The 16,296-nt window shown below is 40.9% G+C and overlaps 1 protein-coding gene across 1 annotated transcript in view; it reads right to left on the reverse strand.

Annotated features, from left to right (window-relative positions):
- LOC119737569 (sorting nexin-5-like) overlaps positions 1-15,214 on the reverse strand; it is a 29,915-nt gene extending 14,701 nt beyond the window's left edge. Inside the window, exons 1-8 of the mRNA XM_038212021.1 lie at positions 14,588-15,214; positions 11,552-11,677; positions 8,980-9,081; positions 7,597-7,687; positions 6,951-7,063; positions 5,969-6,158; positions 5,146-5,233; positions 2,204-2,330 (exon numbers count right to left, since the gene is read on the reverse strand). Coding sequence (XP_038067949.1) covers positions 2,204-2,330; positions 5,146-5,233; positions 5,969-6,158; positions 6,951-7,063; positions 7,597-7,687; positions 8,980-9,081; positions 11,552-11,677; positions 14,588-14,590 — 840 coding nt within the window. The 5' untranslated portion in view covers positions 14,591-15,214. The remainder of the gene's footprint in view (positions 1-2,203; positions 2,331-5,145; positions 5,234-5,968; positions 6,159-6,950; positions 7,064-7,596; positions 7,688-8,979; positions 9,082-11,551; positions 11,678-14,587) is intronic.
- Between the last annotated feature and the right edge of the window lie 1,082 nt (positions 15,215-16,296).

Here is a 16,296-nt window from a genome sequence, read left to right on the forward strand (position 1 = left end):
TCATTTTCCTGTAGTCTGGTTCCCTGACTCCATTTAAGAAGAAACAGAGCAGTTGACATATATTGGGGAATTGTAAGGTCAGGGAACCAGTCTAGCTGGCTTGTACCCATTCATAGGTGTGTAATCGATTGCAAACAAGTGCGATGGTCAACTGGGGCCAGTATTTGAAAAAAAGCCAGTTTTTTCCAACACTGATCGGCCGATCAGCGTTGGAAATTGATACAAAAATACCACTTTTCTTGAAAGTGGCAGTATACTAGGTGCCATGATTTTACAGGATGCTTTACACTGTCATTCACTAACAGTCCAGCAAGGTATTTCAAAATGATTTGGTAGTTTTATTTTTTGATGTTTGCAAATGTTGTTTTTTCCCTTTAATGATCAATGCGCTTTACAAACAAAAACAAAGGAACATAAACAGAGACATTGAAAGAGTAATCACATAACAGATCAGACATACAGGTGTGTTTTGAGGAGGCTTCTGAAGGTTTGTGGGCTAGGAGCCAGTCTGATGGTTGATGGGAGATCATTCCACAATCTAGGGGCACAGATAGAGAATGACCTCCCCGCGACCATCCTTTTGCCCCTAGGCACCACGAGCCGGGTTGTGTCTGTGGCAGAGCGTAATCCGGGTCGTGAAGGTTTGTAGGATGAAATGCCGTTTGAGAGGTATATGGGAGTGAGACCGTGGATTGACTTGTATACATATAACAGGATTTTGAAAATAATGCTTTGTTCGATCGGAAGCCAGTGAAGAGATTGCAATAGTGGAGTAGAGGGATGTCGGCGAGGAACTTGGAAAATTTGAGTCAATCACAAGTCCAGAACAGCCCATCGGAAGTCCATCACAAGACCTCCAGTCTCGAGTCAAGTCACAAGCTATTCAAATGAACTGCGACAAAAGTATTCCTTGTCATTGTTCATCCACTGTTACATGACTTGTGAACAGACCTGGGATGGACTCTAGTGCTGTGCAAACCCGACATGAAACCGAAACCGACCCGACCCAAAACCGACTTTGGGTCAGGTAGGGCCGGTTTGTCCATCATTTAAGTCGGGTCGGGTCGGTTTCGGTTTTGCATTTGCGATTTTCAGGTCGGGTTGGGTCGGTTAAGCCATTTTGGAAAAACCTGAATAAACCGAAATAAACACACACAAAAACCTAAACAGTTTGAAACGTCACACAATATTGCAATATTTATTGCAGAGCCTGTGCCCGGTAGGACCAAAATGGTTTGCAATCTATCACGCACTGTCTATAACATGTAGGCCCACCAGTAGGTCACGTTGTGAGTGCCGTACGTTTTAATTCAGTTACTGAGTGACAGACGACGATTTTCATGTGACGTGGGTAAGTTCAGGCACAAAAAGCGGACAAAGTTGCCCAAGCCAGATATTCAGGTTTTTTTGTGGGTCAGTTCGGTTTCGGGTCGGTTTCAGGTCGGTTCAGGTTGGTTTTTGTTGGGTCGGGTTGGGTTGGGTCGGGCTGGTTTGAGGGAGTTCTAATCTGTTTTGGTTCAGATTCAGTTTACCTCTTTAATGTTCCGGGTCGGTTCGCCCCGGTCAAGCCGATGCACAACACTAATGAACTGGACTACAACAATGACTATTAAACCTGCATGGAATAGATATAAGTTTTCCCGGCCAATTTCCTAAAATGTTCATTCACTTCTGAAAATCGGTCATTCATTTTCTTTAATCCCATTTCAATTCAATGAAAGTTCAATCGTTTTCATTGTCCGTGCATTCGGTTTTGAGAAACAGACGGCCAGTTACGTTACCTGTGCATTCATTTATGCAAGCATACCTTTTCGCGCAGAGTTCTGGCATACAATTTCGTGAACGTGCAATCAAAATATGTTTTTCTCATTCAAAATAAATAGCAGAGTGCATCACATAAACATTAACCTAAAAGTGAAACAGAATGGCCAATGTTTGAAATCGCCTTCTGAAAGCAAAAAGGAAGTCTTGTAAATGAATCTGAATGAGCATAAACGAAATGTGCTGCTGAATCACTTAACTGAACTGAAATGGAATCGAATGCTCTGGTAGGGACAATGAAATGCGTGTTCAGAGTGATTCTCAAATTCAGACGAAAAAGAATGACCGATTTTCAGAAGTGAACGAAAATTTTAGGGAATTGGCCGGGAAAACCTATATTATAAATCCCACGAATGATATTTTTTGGTTTTTGGTGGGCTACCTTCTCCGACTCTAAGTATCTTGCATAGTGGTCCAGGCAGAAACCCAATGTCTTCTCGTCATTGGCGACATAGATGTCAACTCCATGGGAGTAATGTTCGATGGCCTTGGCAAAGTGCAACTGCAGTCTAACCAAAAGAAAGAAAAAATATATATATCAGTATCGTTTCGGTTTGCGTTAACACCCTGTGGTAATAACTACTGCTTAGAAGATATTTAGTTCTGAAAAGAACTTGTCCTGCTTATTATCAACTTTCGCTAAGTAAGTAGTTTTTGTTCTGATAAGAACAAAAGGGCATCCCACGCTAACACAATGCCCAACAGACAGCCAATCAGAATCCACTAATACAAGCATTCCCAATCCCAACACAGCCTTCTTAAGGAGTAGCATCTCCAACTCTCTTCAGTCTCCTGACGATGAAGAGAGCAGGCTAGTCGAAACGTTGAGACCAAAGACAAGTTCTTTTAGAACTTAAAGCAGGACTGTTCTTATCAGAACAAAAACTACTTAGCGAAAGTTGATAATAAGCAGGACAAGTTCTTTTCAGAACTAAATATCTTCTAAGCAGTAGTTATTACCACATGGTGTTACCGCAAACTGAAACGATACCGATACTCCACCATGCAAAGCCTCAAATCTTATAAATATATATCATTTCACTAGTCTAATTCACACAGGGACACCGAGTCAGCTTGTCAGTGAAGATGGCTGTTCTGCCAGTTGGCAACGGAATATTGGATAAGCGATCACCTCAAGAGGATGTTATCACAACGAATCACCATCACCCATGTACCTCAACATGAACAACAATATCTTGATAATCTTGGAAAATTAACCTCAAAACTACTACACATGCACTACTCCTTGTTGAAAACTACTGCGCATGCGCTATTTCTGCAGGCAAATATGTGACCTGTTCTGTCAAAAGCAGACGCTTCTGGGCAGAGGTTGAAATTGAGATAGGGCCAAAAAACGCTGTGGGGGTGATTTTTATCGATTTTCAAATTTTTGCATATTTGTAATCCTGAACATGTCTAAGATATATTATAAAAGTTTGAAACCCTAATTTGAACTGTACATATACTATTTTTTCATGACTTTGATAAGGTATACCAGTTAAAGAAATAACTGTTTTGTGACGTTTGTGGCCATTTTCTCCGTTTTCTACTTTTCGACACAATGAACTTCAAAATAGCATAACTCTGCCCAGGAATGACTGGTTTCAAAAATTCAACCACCAATTAAAAGGAAAAAGAACATATGTTAATATGTAAAAATATCATTTTCAACCTTATGCCCAGAAAAGTCTGATTTTGACAGAACAGGTCACATATGGTCTACATGTATGTTTCGGTCAAGCGCACACTACATACTACAAAAGAGCTGCCGAAAGTTGCACACAAGTCTGGTAACATCATGTATGTCACTGGCCGAAATTTCAGAGTTTGGCTCGGAGCTTACATGCACGCTGAACGCACGCTGCAAAAATTAGACAAAAAAAGGTGCGCGTGCATGACATGAAGCTACGAGATTCCCAAGATATTGTTGCAATGGCAGTTCATGAGTGACAGCGGTTCATTTTGAGAACGCCCTCTTTCGGCTGGTATTAAACTATGTATCCAATATGCAATAACAACATTTGGACCCAAGACTAACTCAGACAGGCATGACATCACAAGTTACATGGTCTACATTACTTTGAAAAACAAAAACCAGATACTATAGAGAATGCTTTAGTGTGCGATAGCGAGCGCCTAACTTTTAATTGCACTCAATGATGCACATAGGCTATCAGCTTCGCTCCAAAAACTGGGCCACGGGTATCAAACAGGCATGCAACTGGGAATTTAGAAAAAATGAGGAAACTCCAAACCACGCGAGACATTGTACAGTGTTTTTTTCGATTTGTAATGGCATTCAGGAGAAGTAAAAAACGAAGAAATCAGCAGATCCGAGGAAAAGTTGCATGCCTGTTTCAAATGATCGAAAGGTGCCATGCTCATTGCAATTTTTGGCAAGGTATGCACATCTAGAGTTGGAAAATGTGTGATAGCTTTGCAGTGTGCGCGGTGGCAGTTTTTTGGGTGTTATCACTTCTTTTTTTTTAAATGGTCGCCAATATGCTTGTTACTGGATTAATTATGTGGTAACAAGCATGTTTGGGCCACCATTTTTTTTAAAAGTGATAGCACCCAAAAAGCTGCCACCGCTGCAATGCTATCACATACAGGGGTGCACACCTTGCCAAAAATCACAATGAGCATTATTCCCCTCATTTGATACCAACCAAACACCCAGGCTGATGGCATAATATTCAACCCTTGATCTAGCACGCTTGATTGTACAACTCTACAAGCTTGATTGCACAACTCTACAAAAGCATGATTAAAGGGAATATACATCATTTGCTTTTGCTGTAATTTTCAGAAATGGATGGAATTGGGGGGTTGAAAATATATAGCAAATATAGTTACACTGACTTTTTTGAGGTTTTGGGTTCGAAAATGCTATAAAAACCAAGAAAAACAATCATTTTCATGTAGTCTGGTTCCCTGACTCCATATAAGAAGAAACAGAGCAGTTTACACACATTGGGGAATTGTAAGGTCAGGGAACCAGTCTAGCTGGCTTGTACCCGTTCATAGGTGTGTAATCGATTGCAAACAAGTGCGATGGTCAATTGGGGCCAGTATTTGAAAAAAAGCCAATTTTTTCCAATGCTGGTCGGCCGACCAGCGTTGGAAATTGATACAAAAATACCACTTTTCTTGAAAATGACAGTATACCAGGTGCCATGATTTTATAGGATGCTTTACACTGTCATTCACCAACAGTCCAGCAAGGCATTTCAAAATGATTTGGTAGTTTTATTTTTTGATGTTTGCAAATGTTGTATTTTCCCTTTAAGGGTCATGATGTATAATGATTACACAATGGCGTACTTATTGACATCTGAAGTGGGTCCTTCTTCGGAGGCAGTGCTGGCTAAGCACAGGGCCGTAGAGAGATGGTTCAAGGAGGCGGAGAACCCTGGAAAGAGGGAGAAACAAAAAAACAGAGAATAGAATTGACTGCATCTCATAAGTATCTGTTATAGCAAAACATATCTAAACTTTGAGAACATAACCAGAAATTGTAGACGATGCCATGTGGTATATTAATAACCCTGACCTTCCCAAATCCTCCAAAATCCTCCTCAAAATGGAGAATTTCGCAGAATTGAGGCTACACATGTATGTATATGGCAAAAACGTGTGGCTGATTTCGGGGGATGCACTGTGCCACGGAACAAGCATGATCCTCACTGTTGAAAAGTATATCCCATTCCCCATGACAGGGATCTGTATGTCGGTTATATAATTATTTATATAATGTATTTCTTTGGGGTAATGAAATCAATGATTCCTCAAAAGTGCCCTAGGCACTTTAGCTCAAAAGCGCGAAAAAGCCTATATGGGCAACTCCACTGTTACTAACGTTACATTTTTTATGTACTTTTGAGTTTCCTTGGGCTGTAATTACCTTACTGAAAAGGTTTAATAACTGTTATCCCCATGGTAGATAGAGTAGACCTAGACCTACCTAAGCACCAAAGATGACATCCAAAAAAATGTGTTATGTATGATAAACAAGAAGCACAAAACGGTTACTCACGTTACGAAAATGTAACGTGAGTAGCCGTGGAATTGCCCATATGGAGAAGACAACGAGAAGAACTTTACAACCGATACTGATGCATTGCGCCTGCTGTAGATGAGTACTTACTCTCGCCGATGTTCAACACGTTATTGAAGTGCAAGCTGGTGTCCGCCATGATCTTGACCACTTCGTTGACGGTGCTGCGCTCCTTCTGGAAGGTAGGGTCCAAGTCTTGGTGACCCCCCTTCCGCACCTCCCCGACAGCCTTGGTCAGGTTGGTCAGGAAAGAGTTCTTGAGTTTGGCCCGGACTGGCGGCTAGATTGAGGGGAAGAGAAGAAATCAATGAGTGGGTTTTACTGGGTTGCTTTAGGTTCAGCAGCTGCGTGTCCATTGTGTAGTAGTGGGATTTACTGGGTTCCTTTAGGTTCAGCAGCTGTTTGTCCATTGTGTAGTAGTGGGTTTTACTGGGTTGCTTTAGGTTCAGAAGCTGTGTGTCCATTGTGTAGTAGTGGGTTTTACTGGGTTCCTTTAGGTTCAGCAGCTGTGTGTCCATTGTGTAGTAGTGGGTTTTACTGGGTTCCTCTAGGTTCAGCAGCTGTTTGTCCATTGTGTAGTAGTGGGTTTTACTGGGTTCCTTTAGGTTCAGCAGCTGTTTGTCCATTGTGTAGTAGTGGGTTTTACTGGGTTCCTTTAGGTTCAGCAGCTGTTTGTCCATTGTGTAGTAGTGGGTTTTACTGGGTTCCTTTAGGTTCAGCAGCTGTTTGTCCATTGTGTAGTAGTGGGTTTTACTGGGTTCCTGTAGGTTCAGCAGCTGTGTGTCCATTGTGTAGTAGTGGGTTTTACTGGGTTCCTTTAGGTTCAGCAGCTGTGTGTCCATTGTGTAGTATGGAGCCCTAAATATCGGTTGTAGTCAAGACCGTTTCTGTCATCTCACACATAAAGTCAAAAGAAATTGAAGGAGAGTGTAACAATTTAATAAAAAAAACAGCTCGTCTTCATTTTAAAATTTGAATTTAACTGAACATTTTATGGGAAATTTGGATCTCAAAATGGTCTCCAAAGGTTTTGATGAGACCTTCGACCTAGAATGGCGACATCGGAACTCACCTCTGGTTCTGTGAGGAATTTGGCCAGTGATTCATTCTTTCCTAGGAAGCTGTGTCGGACGACCAGTTGCAAGTATTTTTCAAAGGATCGACAATGCTTGTAAAACTCATCACCTGGGGGAAGATTTTTGCATGACATGGTAACGATCTTGAGCAGATTGAAATGAACAAACATTGATTAAATATATCAGGAGCTGTATTCCAATTCCAACACAGAACTGACCCTTCACCATGCATTGACACAGGCCTTCACTAAATCTGACCTTTGACCTCTTATTGTAATGACCTTGTCAGTACTGACCCATGACCTTGTTCAGTACTTGACCATGTATCAGTACTGATCTATGAGCTTGTATAAGTACTGAACATTGACCTCGTGCCAGTACTGACGTTTGACCTTGTGTCCATACTGACCTACATGTATGAACTCGTGTCAGTACTGACCTACAGCTTGTGTCATTACTGACCTATGACCTATGATCTTGTGTCATTACCGACCTATGACCTATGATCTTGTGTCAGTACTGACCTATGAACTTGTGTCAGTACTGACCTACGACCATGTGTCAGTAATGACCTATGACCTTGTGTCAGTCCTGGCCTCTGGCCTTTGTATTAGTTACCTCTGACCTACTATAGATACTAACCTTTGACCTTGGTATCAGTGCCCATTTCTCTCTTTGCTTTGGCTGCGGCATCTGCTGCTGAGGCCATGGGCCTTGGTGGTACCGGTGGCATCTAGAAACAGACAAGACATTGGAACATTCAGGAAAAAAGTATAAATGAGGGAGGATATGTCAGTAATTAACAATCCAAATTTACAGTCATGGCAATGTAAAAAACAGAAAAAAATGTAAAGTCTGTCACGAGCCAATGTGGCCCATCAGGCCGGCGTTTATCTCCGGTTTCAGTGGCATGAAACAACTGAGAATATTTCTATTCCCCCTGGATGGGATGCCAGTCCATCACAGGTTACTCCCCAGCTAATGCTGGTACCCATTTATACTCCTGGGTGGAGAGAGGCAAGTGGGGTTGGAGTAGCTTGCCCAAGGACACAACATATGACCAGCAGCTGGATTTGAACCCCGGACCCTCTGATCGTGAGTTACAATCCCTAACCACTATTCTGCACTCCCCACTGTGGCAATGTGGCAATGTGGATGATTATAATTCTGACATGTAACTGGCAACATCATATCTGACCACAAGAAAATGTTGTACTTAATGAGACTAAGACCCCCTTTACACTGGGCCTCCCTTGTGCGACCATAAAACTGGCCAGGTCGCCGTTGGAGGCTCAAAGGAGGCCGAATGGCTGCCTAGGTCATTCAAAGGTGGTACACAGGATGTTCAGACATCGCCATGGACGCCATGGTCGCCGTAAATTTGTGAACATGTTCAAAACAGTCGCACAAAGGTCGCCGAGGAGGTTGGTTGCTCAAAGGTGGCTCAAATGAGGCAGAAAGGAGGCACAAGCATTGCCGTGGTTGCAGAATGGATGCACAATGGTCAGCCAATGGTCGCCATGTAATGGATCCGTTCTGTTGCAAATTTTACGGTCAATCTGGGCGATATGCTTTTGCCTCCCTTGTGCCTCCTTTGCCCAACCAATACGTGCACTGAATGATGACTGTGGTGACCGCTGTGCCTCCATTCGGCATAGAAACAAGATTTTGGGGGGTTTAGGCGACCATTGAGCGTCCTGGCCATGTTTTGGTCACTCATAGGTGTTACAAAGGTCGCCGCCCTGTGTAAAGGGGGCCTGAGCAGTCCAGTAAAGCTAGCCCCAGAGCTCACAAAATTATATTCATTTTATTCAAAATGGCTATTCACTGGTACTGTGGTAGTCTTTTTGCACATCTGGTCTACACAATTGGCCAGATATAGCGCATTCATTGGTGCTACAGGGTAATCCTATAGGATAGCACTGCCCGGGTTACAAGCGAAATTGAGTCAGTCAGCAAGCCAGCCAGGCAGTCAGCCAGGTACCAGCAATGACACAACATGTGAATGTGGTCTGAAGTACTTACAATGATTCCACTGGTGTCCGAGTCTGTCATGAGGCAGTGCTGCAACCACTCAAAGTCTTCATAGACACGTTGCACGGTCGTTTCTTGACCACTGGCCTCCAACTAGATTTACAATACAAAATGCATTATAACACTGCATCAATGCAATTTTGTATTTCATCAATGTACAAGGAACAAAGGCAAACAAATAGGCCTATGAAAAGAAAAATTATCAATCATTCAAGTCTGGCAATACGACTGTGCCGAATATCCAAATACTTGAATATTCGATCTTCAACCGATATCTGAATAGCATTTTTTCAATTTAAATATTCGAAAAATGTGAGAGGTCTTGAGGAGTTGATGGAAAACATCCACTCATGACAATGTCCACTTTTGTCTTTCAATTCGGCGTTTCACAGTGCAGTGCACCAGCAAGAGTTTGCCAAGGAGAGTCCATTTTTCAAGTTTACGGTCGGTAACACATGGCCCATTTGAACGAGTATCAGTAGACAACTTGAGCTAATTTAAAGGATTGGGGCATAGCTTTCTGTCCCCTTTCAAAAGAAAAACATATTGATTACAAGAAAAGAGAAGGGCGAACAGATACTCAAATCATACGCCTATAAACTACTGACGGGACAAACTAGCAATTTCAAATAGCCTGCTCTGTGAATATGTTGACCATCTCCCACAATACACTGGGAAAAATAACTCTCCTTGGCAATCTCTTGGTGGCGCACTGCAGTCAAAAGCCCAAATTGAACAAGCTGAATGGTTTTATTGTTTGTCAAATGCCACAATTTTGTCAAAATCCACTTAAAATGTCCAGGATTTGAGAGCTTCCATGAGGAATACTAGCTCCAAGTTTTTCTTTAAAATCGGTCAAATAGCTGTTCCATTACCTCTTCTTGGTATAATTTTTGTCAACTTTGATAAACGCAGAAGCACGCAAATCTTGATCAGCGGCCAGTTTTGGCTGTCGCATGCCGCGCATGTTAAGTGATCAGCACTTTCGGATATTGGAATATTCCATCGTTAGACGCATCTTTGGAAGGTACCTTGTTTTATTGTTTTCTTCAAAATGACAGCATGCCAGACAAAAATAATTTCATAAAGAGTTTGGTGTCATTACTACATGTATCTTTAAACCAAGTATGCTTTCCAACAATAAGTTTGTCAGTTACTTTTTGGATAGCTGCAAATGATGCAATCCCCCTTTAAACAGGTAGCCAGTTGCAGCCTGAGGTGGGGGGGGGGGGAGCGGACAGGGGCCACGCCCCCTCCATCCACCCCCTCCCCCCAAAAAACATATATCATTTACTTTTTTAAAATTAAACCTGAAGAGAACTGAGGACGACTATATTAATATTTATGGTACTTATCAACTTTCCCAGTTCGCTTTTGTGAAATATTAATAGTAAGAACACAAATGTGAAAAGTGCCCCCTAGTGGTCAACCCCCCCCCCCCTCCCCCCAGACGACAATGTTAAAATTGATGGTACTCATCCACTTTCCCTGTGATTTTGTGAAATATTTGAGAAAGAACGCAAACGTGAAAAGTGACCCCTAACAGTCTAGCCCCCTCCCCCTCTCCCACCCCACCCCCCTTCAAATTTGAACAGGGCTACCAGGCCCCCCCCCCCCCCCCTTTCTAATATTTGGTTCTGGGTCCCACCTCATCCCTGTCTTGTGACTTGTCCAACCACAAGGCAATGCATATTCAATGCTGAAATCCATTGTACACGCAACAGGAAATAGATAATAATGGCTCAGCACGATGACACACAACATGCCTTTTCCTGCTAACAGAGCATGTAGAGTCAACAGCAAAACCGGCATTGTCTGTAATCATTCAGCACACTTAATCGGAGTTGCGATGATTATGTACATTAGATCATTTCCTTTTTTTTTTATTTCGTCACTACATTTAAATGCAGGGTTTTGTTTCTATTCACATTTTAAACATTTTTGGTTTTGCTTTTGAATTCTTCCCAGTTTATAAGGATATTAATGTGCAGATGCTAAGGCCACTGTAGGCAAATTTGCAAGTCACCAATCAAAACATGAAGGCCAAAGTCAAAAGTAAACAAGTAACAGGAATTACGATTACATTAATTTGCACATTATTAATAAAAATGCAAAAGTTAAGGTGGGCCAACTTTCTTTTTTTGCTTTGTAACAAATGGACCAACAAAACTTGGAAATGTTAGAATTTTTTTTTTTTCATGACAGTGAAGTGATACATGCTTGAAACTAGCCAAGGATATGCAAAAAAATCGTGATAGTGCACTGTAGTGCATTGTTTTAATACTGTGCAACTAATAGTAGTTATAAATAAACTATAAAAGTAGCTTCACACTCTTAAGCGTAACAATGGGGGCCATGGGGGTCAAAACCACACCCCCCCCCCCCTTCCACCACCACCACCCACCAAATGTTGGGGAAGGCAAACAAGTGTTTATTGTTAAAAATGCATCGATAGCCTCAGCCTAATGTGTACCCCCTCCCCCCCCCCCCCCCCCCCCCCACGAGTCACTTCAAATCCACTGACTCTTAACAATTCTGCACCCGAGAGTAAAAATCTCATTACCTTCTTTGTGACTACATCAAAATTGATGAATCCGCCATTCTTTGTGGCTCCCGTAACTTGCACATGGTACCAGGGTTCAAAGGGCGTGTCGGTGGTGACTTCACCGTTCTGTTCAGTGACTTCTTCCTTTAGAATGAGTAAAAAAGTTGGAGAAATAGCAAATGGTTCAAGGGAATTATACAACATTTGCTTTTGCTGTAATTTTCAGAAATGGATAGATTTGGGAGTACATGTAAGTATTTTATAGCAAATATTGCTACACTGACTTGCTTGAAGTTTGGTATTTAAAAGATTCTGGAAAAACCAAGAGAAACAATCATGGTCTTGTAGGCTGGTTCCTTGACCCCATGAAGCGGAGCAATTTATAGACGTCAGGAATTGTAAGGTCAGGGAACCAGTCTAGCCGGCTTGTACCTGTTTATAGGTGTGTACTCGATTGCAAACAAAATGCAGACTAACTGATTATGGTAAATTGGTGGCAGTATTTGAAAAAAAAATGCCAGTTTTTCCCAACGCTGGTCGGCTGACCAGCGTTGGAAATTGCTACAAAAATACCACTTTTCTTGAAAATGTCAGCACACCAGGTGCCACGATTTTACAGGATGCTTTAGACTGTCATTCACTAATAAAAGATATTTCATAATAATTTGGTAGTTTTGTTTTTTGAAGTTTGCATATTATGTATACATTCCCTTAAATCAGCCTGACAGGTCTACATGCATAGAGTGAGTCTTACTACCAACAATCACAATGAGGTCTGTTTTAAGCTTGTTAAGTATAGTGGTCATTCGTTACAGTGATTTTCCGTAAGCAATACTTAATTTTTTTTTTAAAAGTCAGGGAGTAAGGTTGGTGAAGGGGTACTTTTCTCTCTTTTTACCCACCAGTGACACAGGTTCGAATCCTCCCAAAGCCATTGCTTGCATTGAAGTTCCTACAAACTACATTGTATTTAAAGGGAATAAACAACATTTGCAAACATCGAAAAATAAAACTACCAAGTTTTTACGAAATACCTTACTAGGATGTTGGTAAATGACAGTCTAAAGCATCCTGTAAAATGATGGCACCTGGTGTCAAATCATTATCAAGAAAATGGTATTTTTGTATACATTTCCAACGGTGGTCGGCCGACCACCGTTGGAAAAACCTAACTATTTTTCAACTACTGCTCCAAATTTACAATTTTTTCAGTCCACATTTTGTTTGCTATTGGTTACATGTGCATGAACGGGTGCAGGCCAGCTAGACTGGTTCCCTTACCTTACAATTTTCCGACATCTATAAATTGATCCATTTTATGTTTAGTGGAGTCAGGGAACCAGACTACTTAAACATTTTTGTTTTTCTTGTTTTTTTAAGCATTTTCGAACACGAAACTTCAAACATGTCAGTTAAACAATATTTGATCTATTATACTAACCCCTCAAATAGTTCATTTCTGAAAATTACAGCAAAAGCCAATGATGTACATTCCCTTTAAGCTCCATCGTATTCCTTGCAATATCATTACAGGGCTTTCCTTCAAATAATATTGCAACAATATGTTCTTTGAAGCTTCATGAGTCTCTACATGTAATGCTTCTTTGTCCATTCATTTAAATCAGGATATTATAAATGATATGACCAACCTGAGGAAAATTAACAGAACTGCCATTTTGAAAGGATATTTAAATTTTGGAACTTTATGCAGTGTGTATTGAAAACAAATTGTAAGGGAATGTCCACCACTGCAGTTAATGAACAATTGAACATTGAAAAACACAACTGTCTAAAGAAAAGAGACATGTTTAAAACAGATTACACATGTATTAATACTCTAAAAAAAACAAAAACATACTGAACTATTTTACTTAAAAGAACAAAGTATTAATTCTTGTATTAATAGTACATGTAGCTTGGGAAATTTGCAAAATAGAATCTGCAAATTTGTGACCAACATAGCAGCTGGACTGAAGTTTCCAGAGCTAGGCCTACTTATAAACTAATAACATGAATAATAAAACTAAAGAAATTGGTCTACACATTTTAAAGAAATAGGTGTAATCGTGTAGTTTAGAACCCCATTCCATTTATGAGAATGAAAACAAACTTTTATGTTTTGGGACTTAGGCCCTAGTAATATCCAAACATTTGACTATTGGTTCTTGGTTCTTAGTTGATTCTTCTCCTAAATACTCCATGTGGGAGTTTATACAGGAGGCCAGAAACACCGGGGCAAACCCCTTCTCTTAGCGATAAGTGTTTACTGGGTTCTTTTACGTGCATTTATACAACACACGGGACCTACGGCTTAACGTTCCATCCGAAGGACGAAGCAATAACGGTTAAGTGCCTTGCTTAAGAGCACAAGTGTCCGCCGGCGGGCTTGAACCCACGTCACTGTTGCCTCTGAAACACCAGAACATGAGTCCGGTGTTCTTAGCCGCTAGGCCATGACACTCCACTTTTGACTATGATACCGGCAGGAAAATCACTTCATGTGTTTGGAATCATCTAAATTGTTCACCAAGACATAATGTTGAATATCTACCTTAATTTTGTGGAAAGAGGGCAGGCTTTTAATTTATGAAGGGAACTTGTAAATCATATAAGGGGTGTCTAGACTACACGAATACCAGAAAAGGCAACTGCCACCATACATTTTATACGCATTTCCCATTTTCTATCGTTACGGTAGACTGCAACTTTTATAAAAACATAAGAAGAAAATGTAAAATTAGAAGGAAAAAAGTGAATTTGAACGTTATGAAATTCGGACTTTATTTCCCTTTTTAAAAAAATCCTCCAAGCCTCAGGTTAGAAAAGGAAAAAAATTCGAGTGCAAAACTGAGATGCGAACCCGCAACCTCGCGGTGCAAAATACTACCCTCTATCGGCTGAGCTGTCGCACTGCTCGCTAAACCCTGGGGAAACAAATAATTATATACCTGCGTGCGTATCCAAAAAGTATCTAAACCACAGCTGCCGTAACGATAGCCACTTCGTACATTTTAACACACATTGGCATTTTTAATATTCTGAACGTAGGCCTACCATTCCAAACGAACGTCAGCTGGTCAGTGGAGATCAACAATGTCAATGCTGCGGCCCTATTACGTATGGTGTCGGTGGGAAGCCGTATGTTATCAACTCGTCAAACTCAGCTCAAGTCAACCCCACCTCAGTAAGACAAAGTTGGGGAATAACTGCCAAAATCCGAACAATTGTGTGTCCAAGTTGTACGAGTAGGCCTACTGACACTGTACTGTACAGCCCACTTATGTGCCAATACCGTACGTTTAATGTCAACAGTCTTGCCCACTTTCAAGCCTTTTTTCAAACGATGCGCGACTTCCACAGGAAGACGGAAAATTAGGCCGAAACAAGTTAGTGTCATTGACCTTGACCAAGCATGCCAAGTCAAGAACCTGAACTTTAAGTTAAGCTGAGAAGGCGCGATGTTTTATCAGTAAATGCGGAAAGTCTTCAAACAGCCTTGCTTGACAACTTCATCCAATCCTAAATCCCCATTGGCGGTTGCTCCACACAAATACTGGTCAAAAAGACTTACAGCTCTGAAATGAAATGAAAGAAAAATACTTAAACTTTGGCCCAAGAAATCGACGGAACTTTCTTCTCGTGATCTCTTAACAGGCGAGAATTGTACCCAACCGCAAGTTAATGCCGAATACATTGTACGATATGTTGGAACCAGTCTATTAATCGGCTCAGTATAGCCCGCCCTCTATATGCTGCTCAGATCTGGAAACGCCCCCTCGCATACTTCCTGCCACTACAGTATTGTTGATGTACCCTAACGTGGCGCGGCCCCTAACGTGGCGCACTTTTATTTTTCGCCTGTAGCGCCTAGCTAGAGCAAAAGTTTTAACTGAAATTTCACAGAAAGTGAAATTTCATCAAGTTCTAAACACTCCCGTTCATAAATCGCGAGTTTATTTACCCGTTACAAAGTTAAAAGAAAAAAATATTTTGGCGTGATTTTCCGATTTTATTTTCAAGTGCAAAGTGAACCCTTTGAAAATGCCCCGGAAAATAAGAAAATAATTTTCTGACAAACATCTGGCTGGGTTTGTAAGTAAAGATAATAATGATTTATCAGAATTTATCAAGTTTACAGAAATTCTTAAATGTTCATTTGGAATTTTCTGAGATTTATTCAAGTGCGCCACGTTAGGGAACACTCCGCCAATCTGTGCCCAATTTCCGGACGCGACCGTTTTTGCATTTCGGATTAAATTTTATGAAACCGAAATTGTTCACAGAGGTTAAAAAGCAAGCATTAGAAAGGTAAAAGTACCAGTATTTCACTGCATGAATTTGAGGTTTGTCAACAAAGAGGTTTGGCAACACTACACGAGGAAAGTTGGGTAAGCTTCGAAGTGCGCCACGTTAGGGAACACGACTATATATACTTTTTCTGCACCCCTGTTTAGTTTTATGGTTTTGGGTCAGGATTGTGTTTGGGTAAGGGATAGGTACGTTTTAGGACGGGTAAGATATGATATCTGTATTTTAAACTGTATTGGTTCCCAATAGAATAAATTGTTCAAACATTATTTGTTTGGTACAAAAGAATGCGGCACCACAATAGGGCGCTTTACCCTGTTGTCCATTTGGGTGGCGAAAACAGTAACACGCTTTTTAATCTTATTTATTCAAATTCTTTCAAATTTGGTATGAGTATTCTTTGGGTAATTAAACACCTAATGCAACAATGACTGGCATCCAAATGCACCGCTAAA

This window comes from Patiria miniata, unplaced genomic scaffold, assembly GCF_015706575.1.
Source record: "Patiria miniata isolate m_02_andy unplaced genomic scaffold, ASM1570657v1 HiC_scaffold_3, whole genome shotgun sequence".
Taxonomy (NCBI): domain Eukaryota; kingdom Metazoa; phylum Echinodermata; class Asteroidea; order Valvatida; family Asterinidae; genus Patiria; species Patiria miniata.